The sequence below is a fragment of the Spinacia oleracea genome, chromosome 1 (assembly GCF_020520425.1).
Source record: "Spinacia oleracea cultivar Varoflay chromosome 1, BTI_SOV_V1, whole genome shotgun sequence".
Taxonomy (NCBI): Eukaryota; Viridiplantae; Streptophyta; class Magnoliopsida; order Caryophyllales; family Amaranthaceae; genus Spinacia; species Spinacia oleracea.
The window spans coordinates 129641487-129669413 of NC_079487.1; the positions used below are offsets into that span (position 1 = coordinate 129641487).

At 36.2% G+C, this 27927-nt stretch overlaps 3 protein-coding genes across 8 annotated transcripts; 2 read left to right on the forward strand and 1 right to left on the reverse strand.

Annotated features, from left to right (window-relative positions):
• Positions 1-8804: 8804 nt before the first annotated feature.
• LOC110802347 (serine/threonine-protein kinase OXI1) lies at positions 8805-11438 on the reverse strand. Its single transcript, XM_022007804.2, has 2 exons — positions 10880-11438; positions 8805-10792 (listed from the first exon to the last, which is right to left on the reverse strand). Exons 1-2 carry the CDS (start codon positions 11257-11259, stop codon positions 9889-9891), a joined length of 1284 nt encoding a protein of 427 aa, XP_021863496.1. The 5' UTR covers positions 11260-11438; the 3' UTR covers positions 8805-9888.
• Positions 11439-14722: 3284 nt separating this feature from the next.
• Positions 14723-20923, forward strand: LOC110802318 (adenylylsulfatase HINT3). Of its 6 annotated transcripts, XR_008920760.1 has the most exons (10): positions 14726-15205; positions 16223-16278; positions 16385-16442; positions 18950-19016; positions 19525-19537; positions 19616-19674; positions 19861-19936; positions 20219-20274; positions 20497-20550; positions 20640-20656. XR_008920760.1 is itself a non-coding variant. In XM_022007764.2 (9 exons), exons 1-9 carry the CDS (start codon positions 14984-14986, stop codon positions 20778-20780), a joined length of 726 nt encoding a protein of 241 aa, XP_021863456.1. In that variant the 5' UTR covers positions 14732-14983; the 3' UTR covers positions 20781-20923. The 6 variants fall into 6 exon arrangements, 3 of the variants coding, with proteins under 3 accessions (XP_021863458.1, XP_021863456.1, XP_021863457.1); XR_002537121.2 differs by lacking the exon at positions 19861-19936 and having other exon boundaries at positions 14723-15205; positions 20219-20403; positions 20640-20725; XM_022007764.2 differs by lacking the exon at positions 19861-19936 and having other exon boundaries at positions 14732-15205; positions 20640-20923.
• A 3089-nt stretch (positions 20924-24012) lies between these two features.
• LOC110802381 (L-ascorbate peroxidase 3) lies at positions 24013-26609 on the forward strand. The gene is made up of 9 exons (XM_022007832.2): positions 24013-24221; positions 24348-24466; positions 24611-24660; positions 24998-25063; positions 25190-25238; positions 25503-25585; positions 25740-25819; positions 25956-26058; positions 26225-26609. Exons 1-9 carry the CDS (start codon positions 24097-24099, stop codon positions 26315-26317), a joined length of 768 nt encoding a protein of 255 aa, XP_021863524.1. The 5' UTR covers positions 24013-24096; the 3' UTR covers positions 26318-26609.
• The last annotated feature ends 1318 nt before the right edge of the window (positions 26610-27927 follow it).

The window sequence follows — 27927 nt, forward strand, 5'->3', positions numbered from 1 at the left end:
GATCATAGGAGCATGAAGGGATAGTATATATATATATACCGTAGCCGTTCGGATAACGTGTGTTAGTGGAGTAAATGGCAGAACATGGGAAGCGTGGGTTTCATTGTAGGCGTTCTAGATGGAGATTGAAAGTGTCCTCTCATCGTAGACTGATGGTCTTTATATAGCACTAGGTCAAGCATAGGAGGCAGAATAATGCCGTTAGTTGTCCCTTGATACTCTCAACTGATCCCTTGATTTCCTCTAACCGTTTGCTTGATCCTTGCTAGCTTCCTTGACCTTGTCCAACAAACATATAGTGGAGATGATGGCTCCTTGAATATAGGAACCAACCTTGACTGCTTCCTTAATAGGATCCGAGGACAGACTGACTTGCGATGACTTGTTCCAGCGTCGACCTCACGTCGTACAAAACGACCAATAACAATAGCCCCCATTTTCCTAATTGTAGGGAGTCGAAAGTTAGGAAAATAATCTTCAAAGTCTGTCACCGCGTTCATTTGATGTCGATGCTAATCTGTCATTGTCTTCGTCTTGTCCGTCGTCTTCCATACTTAATCTTGATCAGTGGCGTCGTAACTTGGTGTCATCCATGATTTTTGACAGCACTTGATGTCATCATGCGTATATTGGCGTCTTCATGTTGGCGTTGGTGTCCTTAGCTTAATTAGACGTAAACCTGACATCTTGTGAAAGAATCGTTCCTCTTAACGAGCGTGATACAACAGAATGTAATTCTCAAAAAACCTGTGCGAAAACATATATGTTAAGACACAACGTTAGTTAGGTATCTAGCGTCATGGCCAACTTTTGTATCTTCGTCTGTCGTTTGATATTTGCGGGCGTCACGGCCAACTATTGTACCTTAGTCCGTCGTTTGATGTTTACAGGCGTCATGGCCAACTGTTGTATCTTAGTCTGTCTTCTGATGTTTACAGGCGTCATGGCCAACTGTTGTATCTTAGTCTGTCGTCTGATGTTTACAGGCGTCATGGCCAACGATTGTATCTTAGTCTGTCGTCTAATGTTTACAGGCGCCATGGCCAACTGTTGTATCTCAGTCGGTCATCTGATGTTTACAGGCGTGCCTCTATTGTTGCTGTTGTGTGACATCTATCGTATGCAGGCGATATAAGCCTTTTCGTTTGTTCGTAGTCATGCGAAGAATTTAGAGAAGGAAGTTGCGTCGATTGGGCATAATGTCGAATTATTTTAGTCGGATGTAATGTCGTGTGAGGGTAAGTAGCAGGAGACTAAGTTGAAGTTACAAGTGAATGGAGTGAATGATTTGAAGCAACCTTATGACGAATGTCAAGAAGATTCGAAGGGTTGTGAGGTTTCCTATAACATGAGGACAAGGGATAAGATGTTTTGATGGTGTAGTCTATGGCATAAGACTTTAGCCTATGGGATTTTTAGAACAACAATTTAAGTAGGTTTTGAGCATTCTGGGCTTGCTTTGTTTTTCGTCAGTGTTGAGGGGGAAAGACATGTGTTTTTCTATTTTGTATTTGGCGATTGGTTAGGCGTTTGGACAAGCGTCGGGGGTGCATACATGTCGATAGCTTTTACGCTGTCTCTGCTGTTCGCTGTGAAATAGATGTCACCTGTGAGGTACTCAAAGAACGAAGTTATGTGCGCATAAATAGTACCTGGGTTGTCTGTAGTAGTTGCGCTTAGAAGCGACATGTCATCGTTGGGATCCAATTAGTTTAAGGGTCGTGACCTTGGAGGCGTCGTCGCTTGTATTTTACGGCGTCGTTTGTTGATGTCGTCTTCTGATGACGTCGTTCGCTGCTGTTGCCGTTGGTGATATCGTTAAGAAGTGATCCGTAGAAAATACAAAAGGTAGAGGTGGACGTTTGCTTGATGCGATGTTAGTGTTGGTTTTCAAACAAATAAGATGAAACATAAATATAATATAATTGCGTTTGGAAAGAGATATTCAAAGCGACAGATGACAAAAATTGAAATTGAACTTTAATCGCAGTGTAGTGAAAAATGTAATAAATTAATTAACGCACGAAGTAAGTGTTAGATATTACTTAATATGGGCACGTGTAACGAAATTACGTCGTGTCGCTGACTGTCCCCTGATGACGATTCTACAATCAACAGCATTCTCCTGATGTCGTGGCACCTCTCGTCGCCGATCTTGTTTTCGTTCCTGAGATTATTGTCATCGCTTGTATCATCGTCGTCACATCTGGCGTCGTCCCGTCACGTTGAATGAGATTGACGCATCGCTGGTCTTGACACTATCCATTCCAACGTTGGTCGACTTTCTTTCTTGTTAATCGGTTGACGTCTTATCACTTGTCGTCTTTGGGAAACCCAATGACTTCTCTTTATCCGCCTATTTCGACATGTGATAGTGGTTTAGCCCCAGTGTCCGTACATTTGTCTTAGCGTCGTACCTGTTACCAAAATCTTACGACAAGATCATCATGAAAATAAATTGTATCACATCGTCAGTTAAATTTCAAAGTTGTAACAAGTATATTAAACTGAACGGGAGTATGTACTATCTTGCCCCCCTGTGGCGGCTTTAGGAAGATATCATGACTGAAGTTGGCCACAGATATGATGACGTTCGTTTATATTTGACGTCGTACATGCGTGCCAGCATGATGCAACCTCTAAACGTCCTGTCAAGTCAAATTACCTCAAAACGATTTGATAAAATGGTTTAGTCATTAGAAAAATTGAGACATTCATGGTGCGATGCAAAAATTTATTAGTTAACTTGATGAACGTTGAATACGAGACATATTAATACAAGAGAACAACAATGAATGAATTGAAATGAGAAAGTGTGTGAAAAATAGTTTAGAAGTTACTCATGTGTCATCATGGTCATTGATGATGATTATTCGACATTCCGATTTCCTTAGCTTTCTCGGTAGTCTGGTGGCGTCGTGTCATCGGTCATTGCCATCTCGTGGCGTCGGGGCATACCGTCATGATCAAGGTAATCTGTTGTCATTAATATACATACTAACGCGTATAGTCGCGGCATGTCGTTAGTAAATGAAAAATAGTTATCACGGATGATATATGAGAAAATTTCAATAGGATATGAGGTGTTAGTTTATAAAATTTTGACGTCACTAATAAATGAATTGAGTCACTCATACCATTCGATTGTGTTGATGACCCTCACGATCTGCGATGTACGTGGCAGCGACAATACGTGTATATTATAAATAAAAGATAACTCACTTCGAAAGTATGTTCGTACCTTTAGCCCCCATTGATATTCATGTATCAATCAACGATCTGTTGGCGAACTTACGAAGAAATATATTGTTAAAATAAAGATGTTCGATAATCACTTCTACGTACCATGTTTAACGCCGAGAAACTTCTTTGTCGTCATAGGGGTAACCAGAATGGTCGCGTCCTGCTGTCGTGGCGTCATGTTGTATCGTCGTGACCTCATGTCGTGTCGTGACCTCGTGTAACACTTCTAACGTTGGTCGCCTGCTTTACTCACGACCTTGCCAAGCGACACGTCAGTACCTGTAGACAAGACAGTACCTTGTCACCTGCATTCTAACGTCGGTCCCCTAATGTACTCATGACCTAGCCAAGCGACACGTCAATACCTGTAGACAAGACAATACTTGGCGACACGACATGATCAAACGACAAGTGGTGACGATGTTAGTACAAAAGGTAGGATAACAACGTATAGCATATATTTCAAAGTGCTTTTGGAAATTAAAACAAGCAAAGTATACTATATATAAAAAGAAAATCAAGTATACTATATGAAAATTAAATGAGATAGAGTATACTATATGCTCCCCTGTGGCGACTTCAGGACAACTACAAATTCTCCTATTTGATACTTAGACTGAAGTTAGCCACAAAATCTAGTATTGCCGACAATTTGTTGTTGAATCTCCATTTGTCGCCTTCGTTTTTGGAGACGTCGTCGACTGATGTGGAGGTGACGTCGGACGAAACTATGTTGACGTCATGTCATTGGTGGATGACGTCACGTGTTCGCATCTGTTTTAGTGACAACAAGGACTAGAAACAATATTAGTTTAAATTAAATTCACTGGGGTTGAGTTTTATACCATACTTCTCGCGACGTCAAGTGATCAAATCGTCTCGAGGTCTTATCAAGGTACGAGACAACTCATATTGTATCTTGTTTGTGGTGACATCTGCATGATGGTCCGTGTCGTCTAGACCGAAACCTGTCACGTATTCGAAAACGAGGCCAAACGATTAGATTTGAATATTATAAATATTAGTACCTATTTTCGATGTCATCAAGCGTTGGTGTCGTTGTTGTCACGATATGCATCATCTAGGTTGAATTCGACCACTCAGACGCGTCACTTCTAGCGATGACACCTGCTGATGTCGACACCTGATCTGACGACGACATGTACCCTGACGTCATTCCATATTCCATTGACTAACGAGCCTGGCGACGACACCTGACCCGTCGACGACACCTGACCCGTCGACGACGCCTGACCTTCGACGACACCTGACCCGTCGACGACACCTGACCGTCGCCGACACCTGACCCGTCGGTGACTCCTGACCGGTCGACGACACCTGATCCATCGATGACACCTGACCGTCGACGACACCTGACCGTCGACGACGCCTGACCCGTCGACGACACCTGTCATGTTGATGACATGTGCCCTGACGTAGCTCCATCTCATGGTGGCGACAAAGTATGACAACAATCCATAGCCTGACGACAAATTTATTGGTGAGCCCAAGTGGGTCGGATATTGTGTTTGAGAGAATATTTGTGGATATGTGTTTGAAGATAAATCTAGCCATCTCCCCACAGACGGCGCCAAACTGTTTATGCCAAATTTCGTATGGACGACCTTTGGTTGGGACATAGACGACTAGATAAAATAAAGTATGTAAATGACATGAAATAAAGGGCGGAAATAAAGAGAGACGAGACAAGAGATGGTGACGCGGAAAACCCGAAAGGGATAAAAACCGCGGGTGGCCATGAGTCCACCAATCCACTAGGTAATAGGCGTAAAAAGCCTTATTGAGTACAATTACATTGTATATTCGCAAGAACGTAAATATAGCTAATATAATAGGGTAAACACAAGTAGGTGTGGCAAATATTGTGGGAGTACGTAAGCGGACGAGACATTCAGGGAAGACTCGTTGTGAAAGAGCTTTATAATAGGGCAGTAGGCTTAATGCAAGGGTAGTTGGTTTAGTTGGTTTAGTATATACCTTGGCTAAAGATGAACGACAATGGTTAATATCTTGGTGGAATACCCATGTGGAAGATAAGAGGAAGGCTAACTTATATTTGTTATAGGAGCTACGGGAAAAGCCATCGGATCATAGGAGCATGAAGGGATAGTATATATATATATACCGTAGCCGTTCGGATAACGTGTGTTAGTGGAGTAAATGGCAGAACATGGGAAGCGTGGGTTTCATTGTAGGCGTTCTAGATGGAGATTGAAAGTGTCCTCTCATCGTAGACTGATGGTCTTTATATAGCACTAGGTCAAGCATAGGAGGCAGAATAATGCCGTTAGTTGTCCCTTGATACTCTCAACTGATCCCTTGATTTCCTCTAACCGTTTGCTTGATCCTTGCTAGCTTCCTTGACCTTGTCCAACAAACATATAGTGGAGATGATGGCTCCTTGAATATAGGAACCAACCTTGACTGCTTCCTTAATAGGATCCGAGGACAGACTGACTTGCGATGACTTGTTCCAGCGTCGACCTCACGTCGTACAAAACGACCAATAACATAACCCTTCTTGCTAGTGTTTATATTGCGTACTACTTTATTTAAGTGTTCATTCGTCTTCTCTAATCTTTCATACTTATAAAAGAAAGAAAAATAAAAGATTAGAAAACGCACTTATATGCATCACATCAAGGCATCAACTGAAGTATATTTCAAATGTATAAGTACACATTAAACATTAGTGGATTCCGATCCGGTGCATCCACTATCCCGAATCTGTAAAAAGAGAGAGATATCAGAATATTTTAGCACTGTGAGATAAGATTTTAAAACAAAAATATTGTTATAAATATATAATCATTAGGATTGTACTACGTATATTATTACTCCGTACATTAATCCGAAAAAAATGATTGAGCTAGGTTTTGGGAATATTCCTCACATCAATTAACATAAATTTATCGATACTTGATTTGTTTAATTTCATGGTAATATTAATAATTGATTGTATTAGTGTAATTTCTACATACACTTTTCGTACAGCCATAGAGGTTAGTTAGGTAAGTACTGTAGTTGTTTACTCGTCATTTGCTATCATTGTATGTACATGGCCAACATGGGAGCATAACTTAAGAGGTCGTTTGCTTTGGCGTAAGAAAAACAAATGGCCAAGTTATCAAAAGATGCACATGAAGGCATGAAGCACAAATATGAAATATGTCGCCTATGTTATTTGTTATACTCCCTCCTTTCTTGAATCCTTGTCACAATTTGACTTTTACGATATTTATATAATATCAAGTATAGTGGGTGTTAAAGATGGTCGTGGCCCTGGTCGAACCCACACATTTTTTACAAATCGTGACGAAAATTTCAAAAATGTGGCCCTGATCCAAGTGCCCTCGTGCTAGCGGGGCCAGGGTGTCGTGCCTAAACCTAAATTTACCCATATGATAACAAACAAAGATTAAGCAAAATTGTAAGTATCGAAATTTCCCATGTGATAATAAATAAAAGAAAAGGAAAGTTGGGTAACAATGTTTGTTGGAAATAAGAAAGCAAAACAGAGGGAAAAACGTTGGAAAATAAAGTATTGCTTTCTCATTCAATGAAACAAATAATATCAGCCTATTATATAGGCATACATAACTGAAAAATGGAAAAAAAAGAAGTGGGATAAGTGACCCACGTTAATGCATCCACTACTAACAACAATTTAACCCATGTTTATCAACTAACTTGACTGACTCTACAACCTAGCATAATGATTCCTAAAATCAAGGAACTAATTAACCACTAACTTGAAGCACTAACTTCAACAATGTTAAATGTGAAATGCGAGTAAGGGTAAAGTGGGTATTTAGTGTTTGAATACATAAAATAAAAAATATAGTGTAACTAATAGTCTAATATATATGGAGTAATGCCATAAAAGAAAAATGATACGGAGTAATGCCATAATAGAAAAATGATGCAAGTTAATAAAAATGGAGGAAGTATGTCTGGGCACAAAGAAAGTGTAGGTTATTGTTGAAGATGGCATGACTTTGCGTAGCAAGCGGGGCTTGTTATCGTTATCGAGTCGAGCACGGTGTGTGACAGTTCTGGACTTCTGGGGATGTAAGTCGAACCAACCGCATGTGACATTATGCTATACGCCTATACTCCGTAGTCCGTAGTACAGTTTAGTACTGCGAGGCACGAATTGTTAGAAATTCTTGCTCGCCTTTACCGAACGACTGGTCGCACAACCTCAAACGTATGCAACTACTTTGCAAGATACTACGTAGTACGTACATGCTTAAAAGCACAGGTCATGTTACTTTTGAGTTTTGACGTTGGCTTCTTTGGACGGCGCTAGTCATGACTTAATGATAGCAATTAATTAGTCTTGGAGATTAATTGAATTTTTGAAAGAGGGTGTTTGATCCTAGTGGTGTGTTCTCTTCAACTTATAGAACTTGAACTTATTAGAACTTATAAAATCTTATTTAACTTATAGCAACTTATAAGACCTTATTAAATCGTATTATACTTTATTTTAAGTTTATTAGATTATTACTAAATTTTTAACCATTAGAATATTGATAATAGCAGATTGTAAGTATTAATAAATATAAATTAATAAAGCAATTATTATTTAGTTCTTATATTAATAATTATGTTTTTAATATATCTTGACTTGAACTTATAGGCGTATAGGACCTTATTCAACTTATCTGAACTTATAGGGTTTGAAGATAAGGTCCTATAAGTTGAAAAGAAAAAGGCCTAACACTAGGCTTGAACAGCCTCCTTTGAAAAATTCATTCGAGCTTCATTGAAATAAGGCAAAGAGTGCCATAAAGTTTACAACAGAAATCAACTCTTCCGCGACTTCTTCTACTTTTGAAAAGGAGACGTCGCATTTACGTTTTAACCAATTTATGACACAAAGAATGGAAAAAATAGAATCCTCCATTTTTTATACTCTATATATAAGAGGATATACCCATAAAACAAAATAGTACTCCTTCCGTTTCTTTTTGTTGTATCCGTTTCCTTTTTAGTCGTTTTATAATGTTGTATCCACTTAGAATCTTTTCTATTTTTGGACATATATTTTTTCCTAAAATACCCTTACATTTCAATCTAATTACCATAATACCTAAAGATTCTACCCATATTCCCACCTAATTTTCCCCACCCATAATATTTAATCAATTTATTTTCCCAAAAATAATTATTTAATTCATATTACCTTCCCATCACTTTCACTCTCTCTCCTCCCTCATATTTTCACTCTCTCTCTCCCTCCTGATTTCACGTCCCTCCCTCCCCTCCCTCTTCTGATTTCATTTTCTCTCTCCTCCCTCAATCTCCGATTCTCCTCCCTCAATCTCCTCCCTCAATTTTTTCACTCTCTCTCCTACCTCAATCTCCTCCCTCAATTTTTTCACTATCTCTCCTCCCGAAACCTCTCCGCCTTCACCACCACCACCACACCTCCGCCGCCTTTGTGCCTCCACCACCATCTCCGGGAAAAAAAACTCTATATTAAAGCTTTAGATGGTGAAATTCGACCATAAAAATTCTAGATCTAGAGTTTTCATGGTCGAATTTGACCTCTGAATCTTCAAAATCTTGGATTCATGGTAAAATTGTTGATTTTTATTTTATTTTGTTGATTTTTTAGGTTCGAATTTGGGTTCGAGTTTTGGGTTTTTTGGGTTTGAATTTCTGGGTTTGAATTTCTGGGTTCGCGTTCTTGTTTTTTGGGTTCGAATTCTCGAATTTCTGGGATCGAATTGTTGATTTTTTTTTGTTCGATTTAGATTGGGTTTTTGTTGTTGATTTTCCGGGTTGATTTTTCGAATTTTCTGGGTTGAGTTTTCGAATTTTTCTGGGTTTTTGTTCTTGTATTTTCGATTTTTTTCTGGGTTTTTGTTCTTGAGGTTTTGAATTTTCTGGGTTTTTTATTTTTTGTTGATATTTATGTTCGAATTATTTCTGGATTTTTGTTCTTGAGTTTTCGAATTTTCTGGGTTTTTGTTCTTGAGTTTTTGATTTTTTTGTTGATATTTTTGTTCGAATTTCTGGGTTGAGTTATGTTGATTTTTCTGGATTGATTTTTCTTGATTTTCTGGGTTGATTTTTCTTGATTTTTGTTCGAATTGATTTTCTGGGTTGATTTTTCTTGATTTTCTGGGTTGATTTTTTGTTCATATTTTTTTGTTGTTGATTTTTGTTCGAAATTTCTTGTTTTTTTTTTTGTTGATTTTTGTTCGAAATTTCTGGGTCGATTTTTTGTTCATATTTTAGTTCGAATTTTCCGGTATATAAATCCTTTGAGTAAATCTGATTTATTTTAGTAATAATAATAAATATCTCCATTGTTTTCTCTCTCCTTCTTTTATTCCAATCACTTACACACAATCATTTCTCTTACACCCAATCATTACACTTATATCCATACAAACCAAGATTCTATTTTTCTTAAAAACCCCCCAAGATTCCAAATGGATACAACATTTAGAAATGGAGGGAGTACTTTGTAACAAACTAAAAAAACATGCTATCCCTCCTTTTTCTTTTATAGGACCTCCTTTAATAAATTGAATTTTCTCTACTACAATGAATTGAATGCTTCATACAAAAAAGCAAAAATGGTTAACAAGCCAAGAATATGCAAAGTTAGAACACCAAAAAATTGCTTGACATTGAAGGTTGCTCCAACCCTTCAACCCACACACCTCTTTTTATATTTTCTTCATTTATTTTATTTTTTAAATCATTATTTTCCTCACAATTTTTATTACCTTCTTTTTTAAATATTCCATAAACAATTGACTCTACATCAATTGCTTTAATTCCATCTATACTCTCCTCTCCCATTTCTTCTTGATCAGGAATATAGGGAGGCCTTATAAGCCGTAGGATCATGTCCCAATCAACCCCCTTGAAGAAATCATGACCCTTGATTTCCTCCAATGAAATCCTCACCTTTGGATCTTTCTCAAGTAATTTCCTGATCAAGTCCCTTAACGCTGTCGTTTCACCGACCAGATCAGGTGACTTAGAAATTATTCTGTGAAAAGTTTCTTTTCTATTTACGCCTCTAAACGGTGTCGTACCGTACAACATTTCGTATAAAACAACGCCGAAGCTCCACCAATCCACGGCGTAGTCGTGGCCGTTTCCTAAGATGATCTCCGGTGCCACGTACTCCTCCGTCCCAACAAACGAGTTAGATTTCCCCACCGAGTCTGACTCGAACGATAATTTGTTCGGTGCAACAGGTTGTAACTTTTCCGAATTGACTGAATCTTCCAGCGAAAATCCAGATTTACCGCATTTGTAGAACGAAGATAATCTGGGCAGCTGGGTTTTCTTCTTCTCTAACTCGGCCGTCTTCACTGATTCAAAACTCGGCCGATTCTTCGGCGATTTTGGAGCGAGTTTGGTTGAAAGATCAAAATCTACCAACATTAAATGACCATTCTCTTGAATTAACACATTTTCTGGCTTCAAATCTCTGTAAACAATCCCCTTCTCGTGCAAGTACTCTAATGCCAATACAATCTCAGCCCCATAAAACCTAAAAAATACAAACACAAACGTAACTAAAACCGAAAACGATGAACATTAACAATATAAGGAAACCCTTAAATACGGAGTACAATACCTGATAATATCATCAGAGAACATCTTCTCAACCTGTAGCTTCCTCAAAGAATTAAGACTACCACCAGAGCAATAATCAATTGCATACCCGAAAATATTCTCAGTTTCAAGAACCCCTTTAAGTTTAGGCAGAAGGGGATGATTAAATTCCCTCAAAACTTGCTGCTCAAAAAATACTCTGTTTTGCACTTCAACAACCCCATTACTGAGTTTCTCACTTTTGGTTTTAATGGTGGATTTCAAGACCACCTTTAGCGCCAAATCTTCACTAAAATCGTCGATTTTTACATGAAAAACAACCCCTTTTGCTCCTCTTCCAACTGGGCCGAACACTTTCAGTTGATTTAACTCCAATTTTTGCACAATTGAGTGCTCTTTCATCTCTGTTTTTCCCCTGTTTTTTTCAGATGGGTTTTTAGAGGTATAAGTGGAAAGGGTAAATAAAGTCTAGATTTGTGACTTGGTGAGGAAGAAATGAAGTTTGGAAAAGGAGGGTGCGAAGAAATGGGGGAATATGTTGAAGAAGAGGAGAATTGGTGATGTTAGGGAATACGTAATGTGGTTCTCTGTTTCTAGAAGGTGACACCTCTTAAATGGGAATAAGCTTTTTTTAAAAAAATTGTCGAAAAAAGGAGAGAGAAAATGGGGTTGGTCAATAAATGTAGGAAACTATGATGAGTATTTTTGTTTACTTTAGGGAACACTCTTTTGTTTGGAAGGTGTATTCCCAAAGGGTTAGGTCATGGGCCTTGGCATGGGTTTAATGAAAAAAGTTAGGTGGTTCAAGGTTGCAAAACATGTTAGACAAAAATAATATTTATTTTATTATGGTATATGTCATGGAAATAGAATATTTATATGACTTGTTTGATGTTTATTTTATTAAGACAAACGGTAACAAATATTTCAAATTGATTATAAAAAAAATCGACAATTTTAACCACATATGTTTTATTGAAGAAGTAATCCAGTTTACGTTAAAAGATTTAGGGTCATTTTCATAGATTAGTCAATGATCTCATGCAATTTTAGTTTCGTTCATTCCCCAAAACTATCCTATTGACGTTGTCTTGAGTCTTAGCCCCATTTTCTTATTTTCTCGGTTAAACATGTTTTCCTGATTTTGATGCCCATAGTAATCGGTTAAGGCCTATATTGACTACTAGACCTCTCAAACGGGTCGGGTCGGGTCGGGTTAGAGTCGTTCAACTTTGGGTTTGGGTTTTATCGGGTCGGTCACTTTCGGGTTCGGGTTGACAAATGCTTGTTCAAGACCCAGAGTGTTCGGGTTCGGATTGACCCAACGGGTTTAGAGCTTTTATTACGCCTTTTTTCTAATTTTTTTTTTATTGTTTGTTTTGGTATATAGACGTGTATTAACAAGTCATAACCAAAATATATGTATATATATACTTCGTATGTGACAATAAAACTACCACAAAACACCCACCTAAAAAAAACTCTACCATACCAAACACAAACTCGAGTATAAGTTTTGACTTGAGTAAAACTAAAGTGAATAGAACACTACCATTATTGTTTATTTCCGGTTCACTTAATTTATACGAAGTTGGCACCCAAAAGAAAAAAAATTATTCGAAGTAAAGTGACAATTTGACAGAACCAGAAGAAAACTAAAGCTTTCTAAAGAAAATAAGAACTTGACAAGCCACCATTTTTCTAACACATTCACTTTACAACCCTCACAAAGTGACAAAACTATAAATAAAAGTTAAATAAATGAGAACAATTAAAACAAGTAGGAGTCCTTTCGTATACTCAAGAAGAAGACATCGCCTGAAATGTCTATCAAAACGGCACCGTCTCAAACTCTCAGTCTTCTCAAAATCGCCTCTCTTCACACATTATCCAGTGGGTTTCACCTCACTGTACTCCTACTGTGGGCTCAACGGCGTTGTTTATGTAACACCAAACGCTACCTCCTCGTCGTCCAGTTAACCACCAGGAAAATGTTCAAAGTTGACACCGTTGACGGCGCCACAAGTTCGGCCGCAAATCCTTAGGAGTTAGGATCCTTGCCATCAAACAGTACACTAAACAGAAATACAAGTACCGAGAACCTTCTTCACAGTGCTCTTCAATTCCTTCTCCATAGATCTCGGCTTCATAATCTTAGAAATCTCGACGGTCGACCTATACCCGACTTCTCCAGTAAATCAGAAAGCTTGAGAGGATGAGAGAGGATAGAGTATTTGAGACTTGAGAGGAGGCGGCTAAACTGAATAACTGACTTTAGATTTAGGTTGGTATTTTCCAATTTTTAAAAATAAAAATTAAATTTCTTTAATTTTATCACTGAACCCGACGGGTCGGATCCGACCCGACCCGATTTGACCCGGAAAGTTCGGGTTCATCGGGTTCGGATAAAAACGGGTTACGGGTTGAAAAATCTTGTTCAAGACCCGTTTTTTTCGGGTCGGGTTCGGGTCGGGTCTATTTTTGACAGGTCTATTGACTACTATGTGCTCCGAATAGGAGTGATGGCGTGACAACACAACTCAGGTGGTTTATGTTGCGGTAAAAGCGAAAATTAGAACAAACTTATCTGATTCGATGAACTGAACGAAGAACAATTGTTGCGTCGTCGTGGACACCCACTGTCCTAACAGAATGCGGTCAAAAACATTGATCATAGTAACGGACGTAATTAATGGCATTTAATCCAACGGTTACGTAATCAATACAGATTCCCGTAACAGTGACTTGCGCAAACCGGTCCAGTTACCAAAAAGAACAGGGTTGACCCACAAAACCCACCCCACGCCCGCGAACCGCATTCCCAAGTACCAAGGCCCAAGGCCCAAGGCCCGCGCCCGGCCCGGCGCGCGCGCGTGTGTGATGTGTCCACCCATACCATTCTCACACTTTCTTAAACAAGAGTTACACTCATTCCCCAATTAATAAACAAGAGGAATATGAAGAGTTTTTCCAATGTGGGACTCTTGAATTTTCACTCACCCTTTTTTCCTTTGTGTTTCCCAATGAGAATTTCCAACAGTTTATGCAGCTAAGTTTTGTCGTGAACTTTTACAGTTTGAGTTAACTCAAACAGAGAGAGGGGAAAAAGGTGATGATGATGCGGAGGTTTCTCAATGTGCTACTAATACAATCTTGTATGGTGGAGGTCTGGAGGAGTGTGGATGGAACACCGATAACAAATACCCATGTTATTTTTCACTAGAGATGATCATTTGCCTTAATTTGACCTATACAATCCAATGATAAATGAATTTATTGGTTAATTATGAAAAAATAAAGCTAACAGTTCAATACTAATATTTTAAACTTTTTTGAATATTTACTAATATTGTAAACTTAATTAGAGCTCAATTTAAAATAAATAATGGTTTTTGTTGATTGAAAAAGTTTAGCTACATTGATTTTACTTTAGGAAGAAAAACATATTTTAAATTTTCAAATTATAGTTTTGTTTAAGAAAGAAAATGTGTTGCATCAGAGGTTCCAAATCGGATTGAAATAAAATTTTGTGAAGTGGAGATAGAGACTCGGAAATAAAAGTAAATTCTAATATCAATGCAAATAGCAAATTCTCAAATAATTATCATGTCAAATAATTATGACTATTAAGATTAAGAGTTTATTATTACCACAAAGCAGAACTACAAAAGTTACAAACTCGAGTATTAACTAGAAAATACGATGCACACAACAGTATAACCTAACCTGATTCAACTCGACACCATATATGTGGACTATGTCGTGTCAGACTCCTATCGTTGACCACAACCTAACTCGACTCAACTCCACAAGCCACACCATATATTGGATGACTTTTACTGATTTAATGTACGGAGTACGCCGTAATGAATAACACGACACCTTAGTTTGCTGTCAATGTCAAATTGTCAACCTATCTCATAGTGTGTAGAAGAGAGGACACAGTTTAACGGAAATCAATTGTATTAATCCTATATTCCTATCTGTGCAGCTATGCTCATTGATTTCAAGTGGATAAGCAGCCCAGAAACAATCAATCATTCAATCCCCCAAATCCCTCCCTTTTGTTCCCTCTTCTTTCTCTCTCCTCTCCCTCCCCCGAACCCCAAAAAACCCAGTGAAAAGTATGGATTTTGAAGCTCCTCAACGACGTCGTATAGCTGTATTGTGTTCTCATCTCTGTCCTTCCCACATCGATTCACGCAATACCCAAATCGTATCTACTTCGAATTGCTCTTCTGAGTCAACAACCACTCAGCTTCAAACTAGGGATTTGGCGAAAAACCCCAGTTCTAAAAAAGATTGTGTTTTTTGCCAGATTATTTGCGGCAATTCCCCCGCTTTCAAGGTATAATTACAACAATTATTACCCAGTTTGAATGTGAATATTGGTGGGTGGTAATTATTACAGTATTGTGTGTAGTGTTTTGCTTGAATTTTGGGATTTTGTTGTTCATCATAATTGTTTCTGACGCAGTAATTGAGATGTTATTCATTACTTATTAGGTATGTCTGTATTTTGTTGGAGTAGTTGTCTACTTGTCTGTGTCATTATCGGTTATTATAGCTATTTTTGGTGCACATTTATACTGGCAACAGAAGCCAGGTAATGGTACCGGAGAACTTTTAATTGGCTGGTTCTGCCATTTATTACAGCCTTCCAAACGAGCCGTCAATATTCTCAATTGGGATTTGGGAATGGTAGTTTATTTGTTTGGGGTGGGTTTGGAGGAGGAAAGTGGATAGATGATATAGAATGGAGAGACTAACAAAAAGGGAACTTACTATGAGAGTATGAAGGGACTTTGATTTCCTGAGAAAGCCAGGAAGATCCCTCAATCTGCAAGTGTAATATATTTGTGTGAGTTTGAATTCTTGACTGATTGTCTGATACATGAGTTCATGACTGAAAGTCTGATACTCGGACTCCCATACAATGACTTTGGCAGAGGTTTTGGAAGTTAGCGTGGGCCGCGGGGATTACCGGATGTGTGTGGGGATTTTTAATCATCTAAGGGTGTGTTATCTTCACCTGAGTTTGACTTTGACTTTGACGTATATGAGCTTATTGTAGTTGTGAATTGAACATAGGTAGCTCGCATCAGAACTTATCTGAACTTGTTAGAACTTATTTCCCCTAAATTTACTTTTTTTTTCTTCTTATAATGTGAAGAGAATAAATCCTTAATGATGAACCTTGATCAAGCTGCTCTTGGTGATTTTACTAGTGTTCTTGTGAGGAGACTTACTGTTGCTGACAGTGCTATTTTGTGAATAATAATGTTGCTTTATTATTCTTTTAGAGCTTGTCATCTTCATCTGTATGGTCAACTCATAATTGTCATTATGTTTGTTTTTCTCATAGCTTTACGAAGATGATATGTGCCTTTGCATTTTGGATACAAGTCCACTCAGTCGTGGGTAAGGTACCATCAATTTATAGTGCTTTAAGTCTGGCAAAATTTCCCTTAAGTGTCCTTTTGTCATCATGTTGTTAATTACTCCTTTTTCATGCTTCGATTGACAGGCACTCTCTTCTTATTCCAAAACGTCATTTTTGTTCCTTGGATACGACTCCTCCATCTGTAAGTAACCCTTCAAACATTATGAACTCATTCAGTCTCTATGGCCATAGATTGATCATTGCCTTGCTGTTCAAATCTGGACAAAATGCTACTGCATGCTTGTATTGTATGATGATATGTTTAGTTAAGGTCATACTTTTATTATTTGGTTGTTGTGTGAATGTGTTCCATCTAAATTTCCTGACATATCCTGATTTATTCACTACATTATCTGGACCTTGGAAGCTACTGTTTATGAACTTTACCACCTGCATATCCTCTTCCTGTCCACGAGGGATGTGGAGAAGACCTATCTACCCGCAGCTTTAGAGAGTTACTCGACCAGAGAGCCTACTGGGTCCAGTGGCCAGTCCATATTCATTAGGTTGATGTTGTTTGAGAGTAGGTCTGTATTATCCAGATTTGTGATAGTTTCTTGGTGGATGAAGTTTAAGTATGTTTGAAGTTTCTGCTCCACTGTTTTTCAGTATTGTTATGGCTGACTCATTGTATTCCGATCTTAATTAGTGGCCAATTCAATCATTTTAAAGGTCCGGATTTCCTGGTCTTTGAACTATTCTGCTCCAGTTAGGTTCCTTTAAATGAACCGGTGACTGGTTCTTGTTGAACTGATTGAGAGCTAGCGCAATCTCTCTCTTACTACCTTAACTGATACATGATCTGCATTCTTTGATAGAAGCTCGTGTATGTGCAATTTGTTAATGCCGTAGTTGGACTTAGGTCGCAATTGTTCATTGCTAAGACCTAATGGCAAAACTCAGAATAATTTGGTTTCGTTAGTTAAAGTGCCTTTAATCTATTTTATTCCTTTCAAACGCGTGGCCTGATACAGAGGAAGAATTTAGTAGGTTCCTTGATTTCCATCTTTTTCAACTGCAGTACTTAGTTGTGATGTGGTAAACTGCTACCTCCTTCACTTGTACCTTTATCAAGACAATATAATTGATAGTAGAATATGTGTCTGGTCAGGAACTGCTTCAATGAGCTACTGCACAGGCTGACCCTTAAGTAAGTAATTTTTGTGTATTGATCCAATCAGTAAAGTAACCATGTAATTGAATTATTCACATAAAACATACGTGGACCAAGATATATCCAGTAAAACTGAGACTCTTCAGACATTTATTTTCTGTGTGAGGCGTATCAATGAACCATATATGGTGTTGCATGACATGAGATCCAAGCATTTCTCCTCTGGCTTCTTTTCTTTTGACTGTTCTTATTTTTACCCAATTATAAATTGTGAATAAGTTCTTGAGGATTGAACTGTTCTTTTATTTTGGATTGTTTCATCAAATAATACCTTTAAAATGGGTAGAGAAACTACTACGTACAACGTATAACTTTTTGGGTTGGATAACTACCTTTTACTATAGTTATGGTTACACAATTATACCTTTGGCTTCTTTGCAACGAGAAAAGGTGACAAACCTAAGTTGGCTATCATGTGATTTATCTATGCCTTATCTTCCCCATCTTTTCCCTTCTATAAACTCCCATTCCTCCTATTCTAATTCCAAATATGACCTGCCATTATTGAATGATTGATCTCTATCTATCATTCCTTGCGGTTTCTCTCCTCCAGACCCGTCTGTCTTTCTGTCTACCGCTTTCTTTTATTGCTTGGAACATGTAATTGTATATGAGACTCTAGCTGTTGAATTGGCACCATTGGTCTCCAAATCTCAGTTTCTGGAATCCCCAATCTTGCCAATGCTATTTTTTTCCAGGAAATCAAAAGGTGCTACTCATTTGCATTTTCCATTTGGTGCAAAGCAAAGGGGCTGATGGTGAACTTGATCTTAACATTACACTTGCACAAGGATGCATGCAATTGTATTTCCAGTAAATTAAGACCTAGGAGGCCATCAAATCATAAAAAGCTGGATTTTGACATCAGAAAACCCTTTTTTTTAAAAAAAAATAAATAAATTTGCAATTAAATATATCCTACCAGAAAAAAAAAAACATACTCTTTAATGTAATATGAACATCCTATTTTGCATATATTTACTCCCGTTGAAATGCTATTTTCAGTTAGATAAATAATAATAACAAGAGTCTCGTTGCTTTGTACTTGGTAGGATTGCTTTTCCCCTTCACTAATGACGCCCCATATTGTTGCAATTGAAGAATAAGATGAGGGAGAGGACGTAGTTGGGGGCGAGGGAAAAGGAGGAGTTCAGTTGATTGAGACATAAAAAGAGACATAAGACTTACATGCAGAAATCATGATCATAGCCAGTGCTGGTCTGTTAACTTTTGTCACTGTAATATGGCTAAAGCTGTAATCATGCAAGATAAAATATCACTGATGGTTCTCTTCACAAAATAGTTATGTTAGTTCCTCACAACAACAATCCTTTTAAAAGATACTACATATCTAAATTTCATTTCATGTCATTTTATTTGCTAAAAGTTCTAGAGCTCTGCTGATGGAGAATAATACCTGAAACCCGTTCTACAAATTGTTCTCTTGCTCAACATCTGAGCTGATTGTGCTGCAGGTGATGGCTGCCATGTGCTCAAAACTACCCTTCATTAGCAATGCAATTAAGAAAGCTGCAGGCTGTGGTAAGTCCTCAGGGCCCTTTACTGACCTTTTGTAGTGGTTGTGCCGGCTGTGGTAATACATTTTGACCCCCTTTCCCCCTTTTAAATAACCTTAGCATGTTTTTTTTCTTTTTTTTTTGGTAAGTAAGAAATATATTAACAAATCGTAATCAAATGTATGAACCTTAGCATGTTTTTTTTTCACTATGTTCTTTGGCTGCTTGTACTTTTTGCTGCAGAAGAGAATTATATTGCTATAGGCAACAAACACAACATTAAGTTTTTGGCATAATTGTATATAACCATAAGGCTCTAATTGGGATCCTTGGTTCTTCGGAATTGAGGAGGCTTAATCTTTTTCTAAAGAAAAATGGGTAATTACAAATGTAAGTAGATGAAGCCACTTAAGAGCTCAATTGTGTCATGCTAAGCCATAGCCCATAGGTGGGGTTCATAGTGTTCATTCTTATTACCTTGAGTTTTGGATTAGTTGGACTGGCCGTATGTTCAATAATGGTTATCCCTACAGGGTCCGGAGACAGGTACATCAATCCCCTTTTCAGAAGGTTATTTTCTTATACGGGGACATTAGAGGATTGAACAATATATTTTGCTCATAGTGTCACGTTTGGGGAGTTTGCAAATCACAAGGTCACTTTAGAATTTTGCAAAACACAAGGTTAGCATGTAGAATTTCCCTTTATTTTTTTATTTATTTTGGATGAAATGCAAGCTTTTTTGTCATTAATGCAATGGGGTGTTAGCCAAATATCCTTCAAGGAAGAAAAATTCCCTACCAGAAGATTTGATGGGTTCTTTGAAAAGATTGGCTTAAGCCATTTCATCCTTTTCAATTTTGTGGCAGGATGTCCCTGGAAAATATTGAATCCTGTACTTGCAACAGACTCTGATTTTAGGATTGCTTGATCTTCCTTGCTTAGGTGACACCACTTGAGGCCTTAGTTTACTGGCTCATTGTTCTTTCTGTTCTCCCATGTCATCCATGCTGGCTGCAGCATGAATATAGTGACATCATCCTTTTCATACTATAATTCTATTATTTTTAGATCATGTGCACCTTCTGCATCCAGTTAACAGGCATATGTTCTAATCTACTTGGGAAGTACTGTGATTCTAACGCCAAATATATGGCTATTCTCTGCTGTTACTAAAAATCAAGGTTATCAGTTCGAATATGACATAACCGGATATGAATCTTGCAGATTCCTTCAATCTTGTGGTCAACAACGGTGCTGCTGCTGGCCAAGTCATATTCCATGTGAGTAAAATGCTGTTAAACCTCACTCTGATGTTTTTAATGACCACACAAGTTTTACAATCCATCAACCCCTGGTTTGCAAAAACGTGACTGTTTTAGTTAGGGCCAACAGATGTTATTATTTCTAAAGTGAGTGTTTTTAGTTTGTTCGATTAAGTTATTAGTTCTAGTTGTAATTATCAAATGATTTAAGTTATGTGCTATTTTTTGTGGCATCTTTAGACACACATCCATATAATTCCACGGAAGTTGCATGATCGCTTGTGGGATACAGAGGTATGACTACTTTCTACTCGTGTAATGGCTTCATACCACTATCGTTATTTAGTAAAACAAAGCTGATAAGAAGTGGAACTGTTTTGTAGAGCTTGAGGCGGCTATCTTTGAAATTGGATGAGGAGGCACCTCATCTTGTAGAAAGCATTCGAGAACATCTTTCGCTTGCAAACAGTGAGGAAGAATGCAAGGATCAAGCTTCAGCTTTGGCTGGGAATTGTAGAGAATGATCCGGTTGAATGTAATGTTTGTACACTAAATGGGTGCTTTTTATTCTTTTTCTAATTTAATCGCGCGAAAGCATGTAGATTATGCAATGTTGTAAAAAAAAATAAAAACCTTTGAGATCAATCAAATTGTATGATTGTATTCATCATGTCATCCAATTTCCTCATTTGTTTGGCTTTCTCAAAGTGTGTTTGCTGAAAGTTTCGACTTCTTGATTGACAATTTCTCATTGTAAGTTTGTAACAGCTTGAAGACCTACTCTGAACTTTTTGTATGGTTCGAAACTTGAAGCCATTTTCAAAAGAGTTAACAATAATTATTCAAAACCTGATTTAAACCAGCTGATAACTCCATTTTAAGATGTTAATTACCTCAAATTCATAGATTACAAATTAATGCTCTTAGATAAACTGTACAACTTATGGGAAGTTTGGACGCAATTTAGAAGGTGGACCATGGTGCACATAGAGCATGGTGCACCTTAAGAACATTAGTATATAATTAAAAGAACATCCGTTTACGTAAAAAGAACATGGACATATTTTTTTTTATATTTTTAATAAATTGTGATTTTTTATAACAAAAAAGTAAAAAATTATATTGCATGTTCTTTTGTCGTAGTGTCATGTTCTTTTGTTTATGCACATGTGTTCTTTTGTTGCACATGGTGCACCATGCTCTATGTGCACCATGGTCCATAGTCCACGGATTGGAAGTTTGGATTTAGGATGGTTAATAGCTTGTCCAGCTTGAGTTTCTCCTTGTCAAAGGGGAGAGACTCCGAGTATCCATTTATTTGGGTATCTAGTCATTTTTGGTGGCCTCAGTTTGTGTAGTTTGTGTGTGAGACTCTGAGTATAAATATTTGGGTACTTGGCCATTTTTTGTGGCTTAGTTTGTGTGTGAGTTTTTGCTCAAAATGTTAGGTCAACCATTTCGTGTTTATACCATCCTTCTCTTTCTTCGTCTTATAAGTTCCAGAGAGTTAAGGGGTCTTTGAGGTATTACCTACCCGAGCCGCAACACAAGTGGAAAGGCAATGAGGATGTGGATGTGCACGATGTGACCATTCAACGACCAACGGACGAGGTGGCCACTATCTCCGTAATTTCTCTTGGCATTTGCAAGTGGTTTGTATATGTAACAGAACTCATATAAGCAACTTTGAATGTATATGAGTCTTCTTTAGCTCCCTAAACATTGCTAATGAGTTTTAGGTTGTAATTTGTAAACTTTTTATTTAGACAAGTTAAGCTTATGTCAAATAGGAAAAAAAAACCTTGGAAATAACAAAATTTATAATATAATCGTCGACTATGATTAACCGGAAATACTAGGATACATCCAAGCCACCCAAATAAAATAGAATAAGAAGTATTTAAGTTAAAGGCTTGTTTTATTTTATAAGGACGATGCAAAAATATTTATTTAAAAGACCATGCATTTTCATTATTTAACGTCAAGCATGAAGTACCTCCATCAAATTTTACGCTTTAACCTACAACTTTAACCGTCATGAAAAAGTGACATTTTACGCTTTAACCTACAACTCGACTACAACCGTGTTACTAAGTTACAATAATTTAGTATCCGTCTTACAATTATTTATTACTAATTTATTATGCACGTGATTGTAATTCAAAGTACATACGAAGTAATAGTTATTTGAGTAATTATTTTTTTCCTTTTTTAATGATATTTTTTCTCTTAGTTTATTTGGTGATTTAATAATTATATTATAATTTTTTGTATTTAATTTGTTTAATTTTCTAATTTTAATAAAGAATAAAACACTACAAGAAATTGTACTACTAACGACGGAAAATCCCGTCGCGAAAGGCCAATAATAGTTGATTAACGACGGGATTTCCTGTCGCGAACCCGTCATAAAAGGGGGCCGTCGTTAATAGAAATCTCGTCGTAAATCCGTCGTAAATCCGTCGTAAAAGACATTTGCGACGGTTATTCCCGTCATTGTTTGGTTGTTAGCCCTGTCACAAAAGGTTTTTGCGACGGGATTTTTAACCCGAATTAGGTTGTCGTTAAAGATACAAATTTCTTGTAGTGAAATAATCGATCAATCACTATTAATTTAATAGGTGTTAGTTGATAGATAGTGGGATGTTTTTTTAATATAATTAGTGAGAATGTGTAAGAGGTGGGGAGTGGTGATTGGGGTGTGATTTTTTAAAAGGTTTTTTGTATGGAATAGGGGTGTAGGTGGGGTTAGTAAATAAGTGTGAGAAATAATATAATATTGGTATAAATTTTCATTTATAGAAGCGGTGCAAATATTAAAGAACGGCCCAAAAAGAAAAGCGGTGAGTACTAAGGGACGGAGGAAGTACTCTGCATAACAAAGATACATCTGCTTTATTAATTTGTTCCTTTCTAGAATATTGTTACTTTGGTTATTTCCATTGATCTACTCCACTTTGCTCCCTACCCTAAAAAGAAAGTCAACAACTACTATGGTTGACTGTTAGAAAAGTCAATTAAAACGACGGGTCGGTGAAAGATTAGTGAAAAATCAAAGAATGGAGTCATATTTATCAAGGGAATCTTTCTTTTTTACCAAAACGATTTATGAAACTTACTTTACTTTAACAGGCCGGTAAAAACTAATATAGGCACTAAGCATGTGTACTTCGTAATTCTTGTTTACAAAGGTAAAAATAATTCGCAGTCTATTTGATAGATGGTCATAAATAAAAGCGATAAGAAATGAATTTGTATATAAAATCTCAAGGAAAATCAATATTTCCATTGGCCATTATAAATTCACTCTAAATTATCCTTTTTCTTTCATAGATTTACATCACCATCTGTTATTATTCGGTTAATTTGGCTGAAAATGCAAATTTATAAAAAAACACCAAATTTGAGATAAGTTTCATTTCCATAAATATTATGATAGTTTATTTTCTTCTCAAATAATACTTAAATTTATTATCATTTTCATTCTCACTTTCACATGCGTATTAAACCGGTCGCTTGAGAAATTCTGTACCTTTACATAAACAATACGGAGTGCAAGTATATAATTGGACCAACTTTCTAAATTATTTAACAGAATTGGATGCTTTTATCGAGAGCCGCCCATGAAAAATGTAACATTATCTTACACTATTTTAAATTATAATATGAATATGAATTTGTACACATGGTTACAAAGCACGTGACAACTTGGAGTAAAAAAAATTCATAAGTTATATAAATAGCCAACCGATGAAGCCATATTTGTATACCTCAGTTTGTCAATTATATTGTGTTCCAATATAAAGTTTGCTTAATTAATTAAATTATTAAGAGTTCACCATGGCAGCAACAACAAAGAGCATTGTAGATGTTGAATATCTGAAACAAATTGAGGGAGCTCGTAAAGACCTTCTTGATCTTCTTCAGAAGAACAAGAAGTTTTCTCCCATTGTGCTTCGTTTAGCGTAAGTTTTCTTCTTCACTTCTTTAACAATTATGCGCATGTTACAACTAAAACTATTTTTTATTTAATTACCCCTCTTTTGTAAATGTTGTTTATAGCATTTTCTAATTTGGTTTTGGTGGTGTAGATTTCATGAAGCGGGTACTTATGACGCCAAAACTAAAACAGGAGGTCCAAATGGTTCGATTAGGAATGAGTTGAACAACCCTGCCAACAACGGTATCAAAGTTGGAGTTGATTTTTGCGGTAAATCATCTAACTAAAACCTAGCTACATTATGCTATTTTCCCTTCATGTTAGTTGTTATGTTGTGTATGTGCGCGCGCGGTTGAGCGTGAAGGCATTTGCCTATATACCATAAATAACTTGTTTAATTTCATACTTTCTCAGAACAAGTGAAGGGTAAACACCCCAAAGTTACTTATGCTGACTTTTACCAGGTAAATTTTCTTAGTCATTAATATGAATAACTCCCCTAATTTATGAAAGTTCTTAACTCATGAAATTTGTGTCCAAACTCATAACCAAATGTCAAATTTATCAAAGTATTATCTTGTGAGATTTTATTAGATTCTTATTGAAATATTTTTTAAAATATCAATTTTTTTATATAATTTTTTCACATACGAAATTGAATATATTAATTAATAGTTAAAATTATATTAGAGTCTGTATAAATAATAAACGTTAAGAAGTTCCAGGACGAGGTAACTGCGTAAAGTATGGCTCGATCACTTCTTAATTACTTTCTCATATTTTGTTATTCTATTCGACCAGCTTGCTGGAGTAATTGCTGTTGAAGTTACTGGAGGCCCTAAGATCCCATTTTTCCCGGGTCGACCCGTAAGTGGCACACGTTAACATGAACATTAATTCAAATTAAATGGATTAACGAATTATGTTGTAATTTTTGTCTCCAAGTATTTTTTTTACTATAACCTCACCCTAAACCTTGTTCAAAATATATAGGATGCGCCAAGTCAACAAGACAGTGGAGCTCTTCCAAACCCCAATGGAGGTACATAGCAAATTAATTGACAACACTAATTCACGGATCTTTTACCAAACTAGCTACTTTTACAATTTTATTTATCAAAATGGATACTTTTAAAATCTATTTACCAAACTAGCTATTACGTATAATTTATTTACCAAAATGACTATTTTCATTTTGTGGAAAAAACAATTAAACTCCGTAATACTATAACATTTATCCATTACTACGTAGTAGTCTATATGATTAAGGTAATAATTAATGTGGATTGTTCATTTGTGGTTGTAGATGCCAAGCATCTTAGGGATATATTTTATCGTATGGGGTTGAACGATAGGGATATCGTTGCTCTATCAGGATCTCACACACTGGTACGTCCATAATTTATTTATTTTGTACGTCGATAATTTATTTATTTACTCCCTCCGATGCGTCTCATATTAACAAAAAAAACCCTCTACTTTTCATTAAAAGTTGGGGCCTTTCAAAATTTTATTCCTTATATACGTATTAAACTATACACAGGGTCGAGCAAATCAGGATAGATCAGGTTTTGATGGTCCTTTCACCGAGGATCCTTTCAAATTCGATAATTCGTATTTTGTGTAAGATCTCATTTAAATTTTTTTTATGTTACTGAAATCCAGATAAATTAATGCATGTACTTATCATATATCCTAATATAGTTGATTCAAAAGATTATAACTGAACTGATTAATCATATTATTATATGGTGATCAGAAACTTGAGGAAGAGTGACACCCCTGGACTGGTGAAATTCCCCACTGACAAAGTTCTTGTGGAAGATCCTGCTTTCAGTCGCTATGTTCAACTCTATGCTAAGGTAATACATTATTCTTACAACTTACAACTTATATAGTTTATTAGTCATGTCAATTAAGTACTGCATAGGTGTGCCAAAATCAATTTAATCATTATTTTTCGTACATCATGTGTTCCCTAGTACGTAAAATGAACTGATTAAGAGTACTTATGTTATAAAATGGCAGGATGAAAAGACTTTCTTCGCACACTATGCGGAATCACACAAGAAGATGTCGGAGCTCGGGTTTCGCCCACCAAGCCCGGTCGTGAAAGCTTGAAATCGCAGCCTAGCTAGACTGAGAATCTGAGATGTAGTATAATGGATCCTTAATTAATTGTCTTCACGTTGTATTTGGGACTAATAATTAAAAGCTAAGTTAAATAATTCCCAGGAGTTGTACTCATATTAAATTATTAATTATTAATTATGTACTTGCTATATACTTGTATTCCATACAAAAATGTATTATGTACTTCTATTAAAATGCTAATCTATTACACTTAATAATAATCATGTATCGATGAACATGCAAATTAACGTATACATAATACATGCGCAATGGAATGGAACTATTCAGAACTATTTTTTTAATAGTAAAGTAAGTTCATTATTAAAAGTCATAAGTTATTTACAAAGGAAATTTGATTGTAATAAATAAAAAGCAAATTTAATCAAATGAATATTTTCTTCATCATAACTACGATATGCAAGAAGAAAAAAAACATTACATATATAATGCAAGTTTGAGCCTATGTCAAAAAAAAAAAAAATTACGATAAGTTGAGATCTTGCAATGTGGCACATCTCTCACTCAAGTCGCTGGAATACATAACCTTCTCAGAGTGATCATGTAACGATGGTTACAGTTGTGAGGATGATTTTCATCTATTTCTTCTTAACATGTTTGTAAATTTTCCACGCGTTATGGTCCCATACAGAATTTTACCAATGAACCAATTTTACGTCAGTCTTTCAGCTAGATCTGCTATCATGGACATTATAAAACAAAAAAAAAAAAATCCTCTCGCAAAAAGAGGAGAATAACCGATGTCTTTCTATGGAGAAATGCTCATCGAACAAGGATAGATGAAGCATTATTGTAAACCTGAAAGCAAAACTAATCAAAAAAAAAAAGGAAACACAAAATTAAAGTGCTAGCTTCCTCTTTGTGCGGGGAACTTTCCTCCTTTGAAAGACAAGATTTTTCTTCTCCTTTGAGGAGAATTTTTTTCTTAGGTTATAGGATTGTAGATTTATTTTGCATGAGGGAAATTTTTCATTTTTCAGGAAAAAATGATTCGTTGATGAAGAGTAGTGTGGTGTCGTGACAAATGTGAACTCTATGTTTATAATCAATTGAATCATATTTAATTTCAAAATTAAACTACAACAAATCAAAAGATCCCCTCGTTGAACGTTGTATCAAACAACGATGTGAAAGAGCCTATATAAGATGTTTACATGCAACTATTGTAGTTTTGTTGAAAATGAGTTTCAATTCGATTTGTTATATATTTGATAGATTCAGATCTTTAATTTTATAGATGTCGTATGATTTTTCATGTATGAATTTATTTTATTTTATTTTTTAAAAAAAGGGTTTGCAATGCATATGCTCTTTAAATTTGAACTCTATATATATATATTATATATATATATATATATATATATATATATATATATATATATATATATATATATATATATATATATATGTTATTTTCATTACATTTTATGTTCTATTATAATTGTCGATTAGTCATATATGCTCTTTAGGTTTGAATTATGTGTTGTTTTACGACTTTAATCCGGTACATTTCTCCATTTTTTTTTTCTTTTGAATTCGTTTTTATTCATAGCTTCTCAAGCAGGGCCGTCTTGAACTTT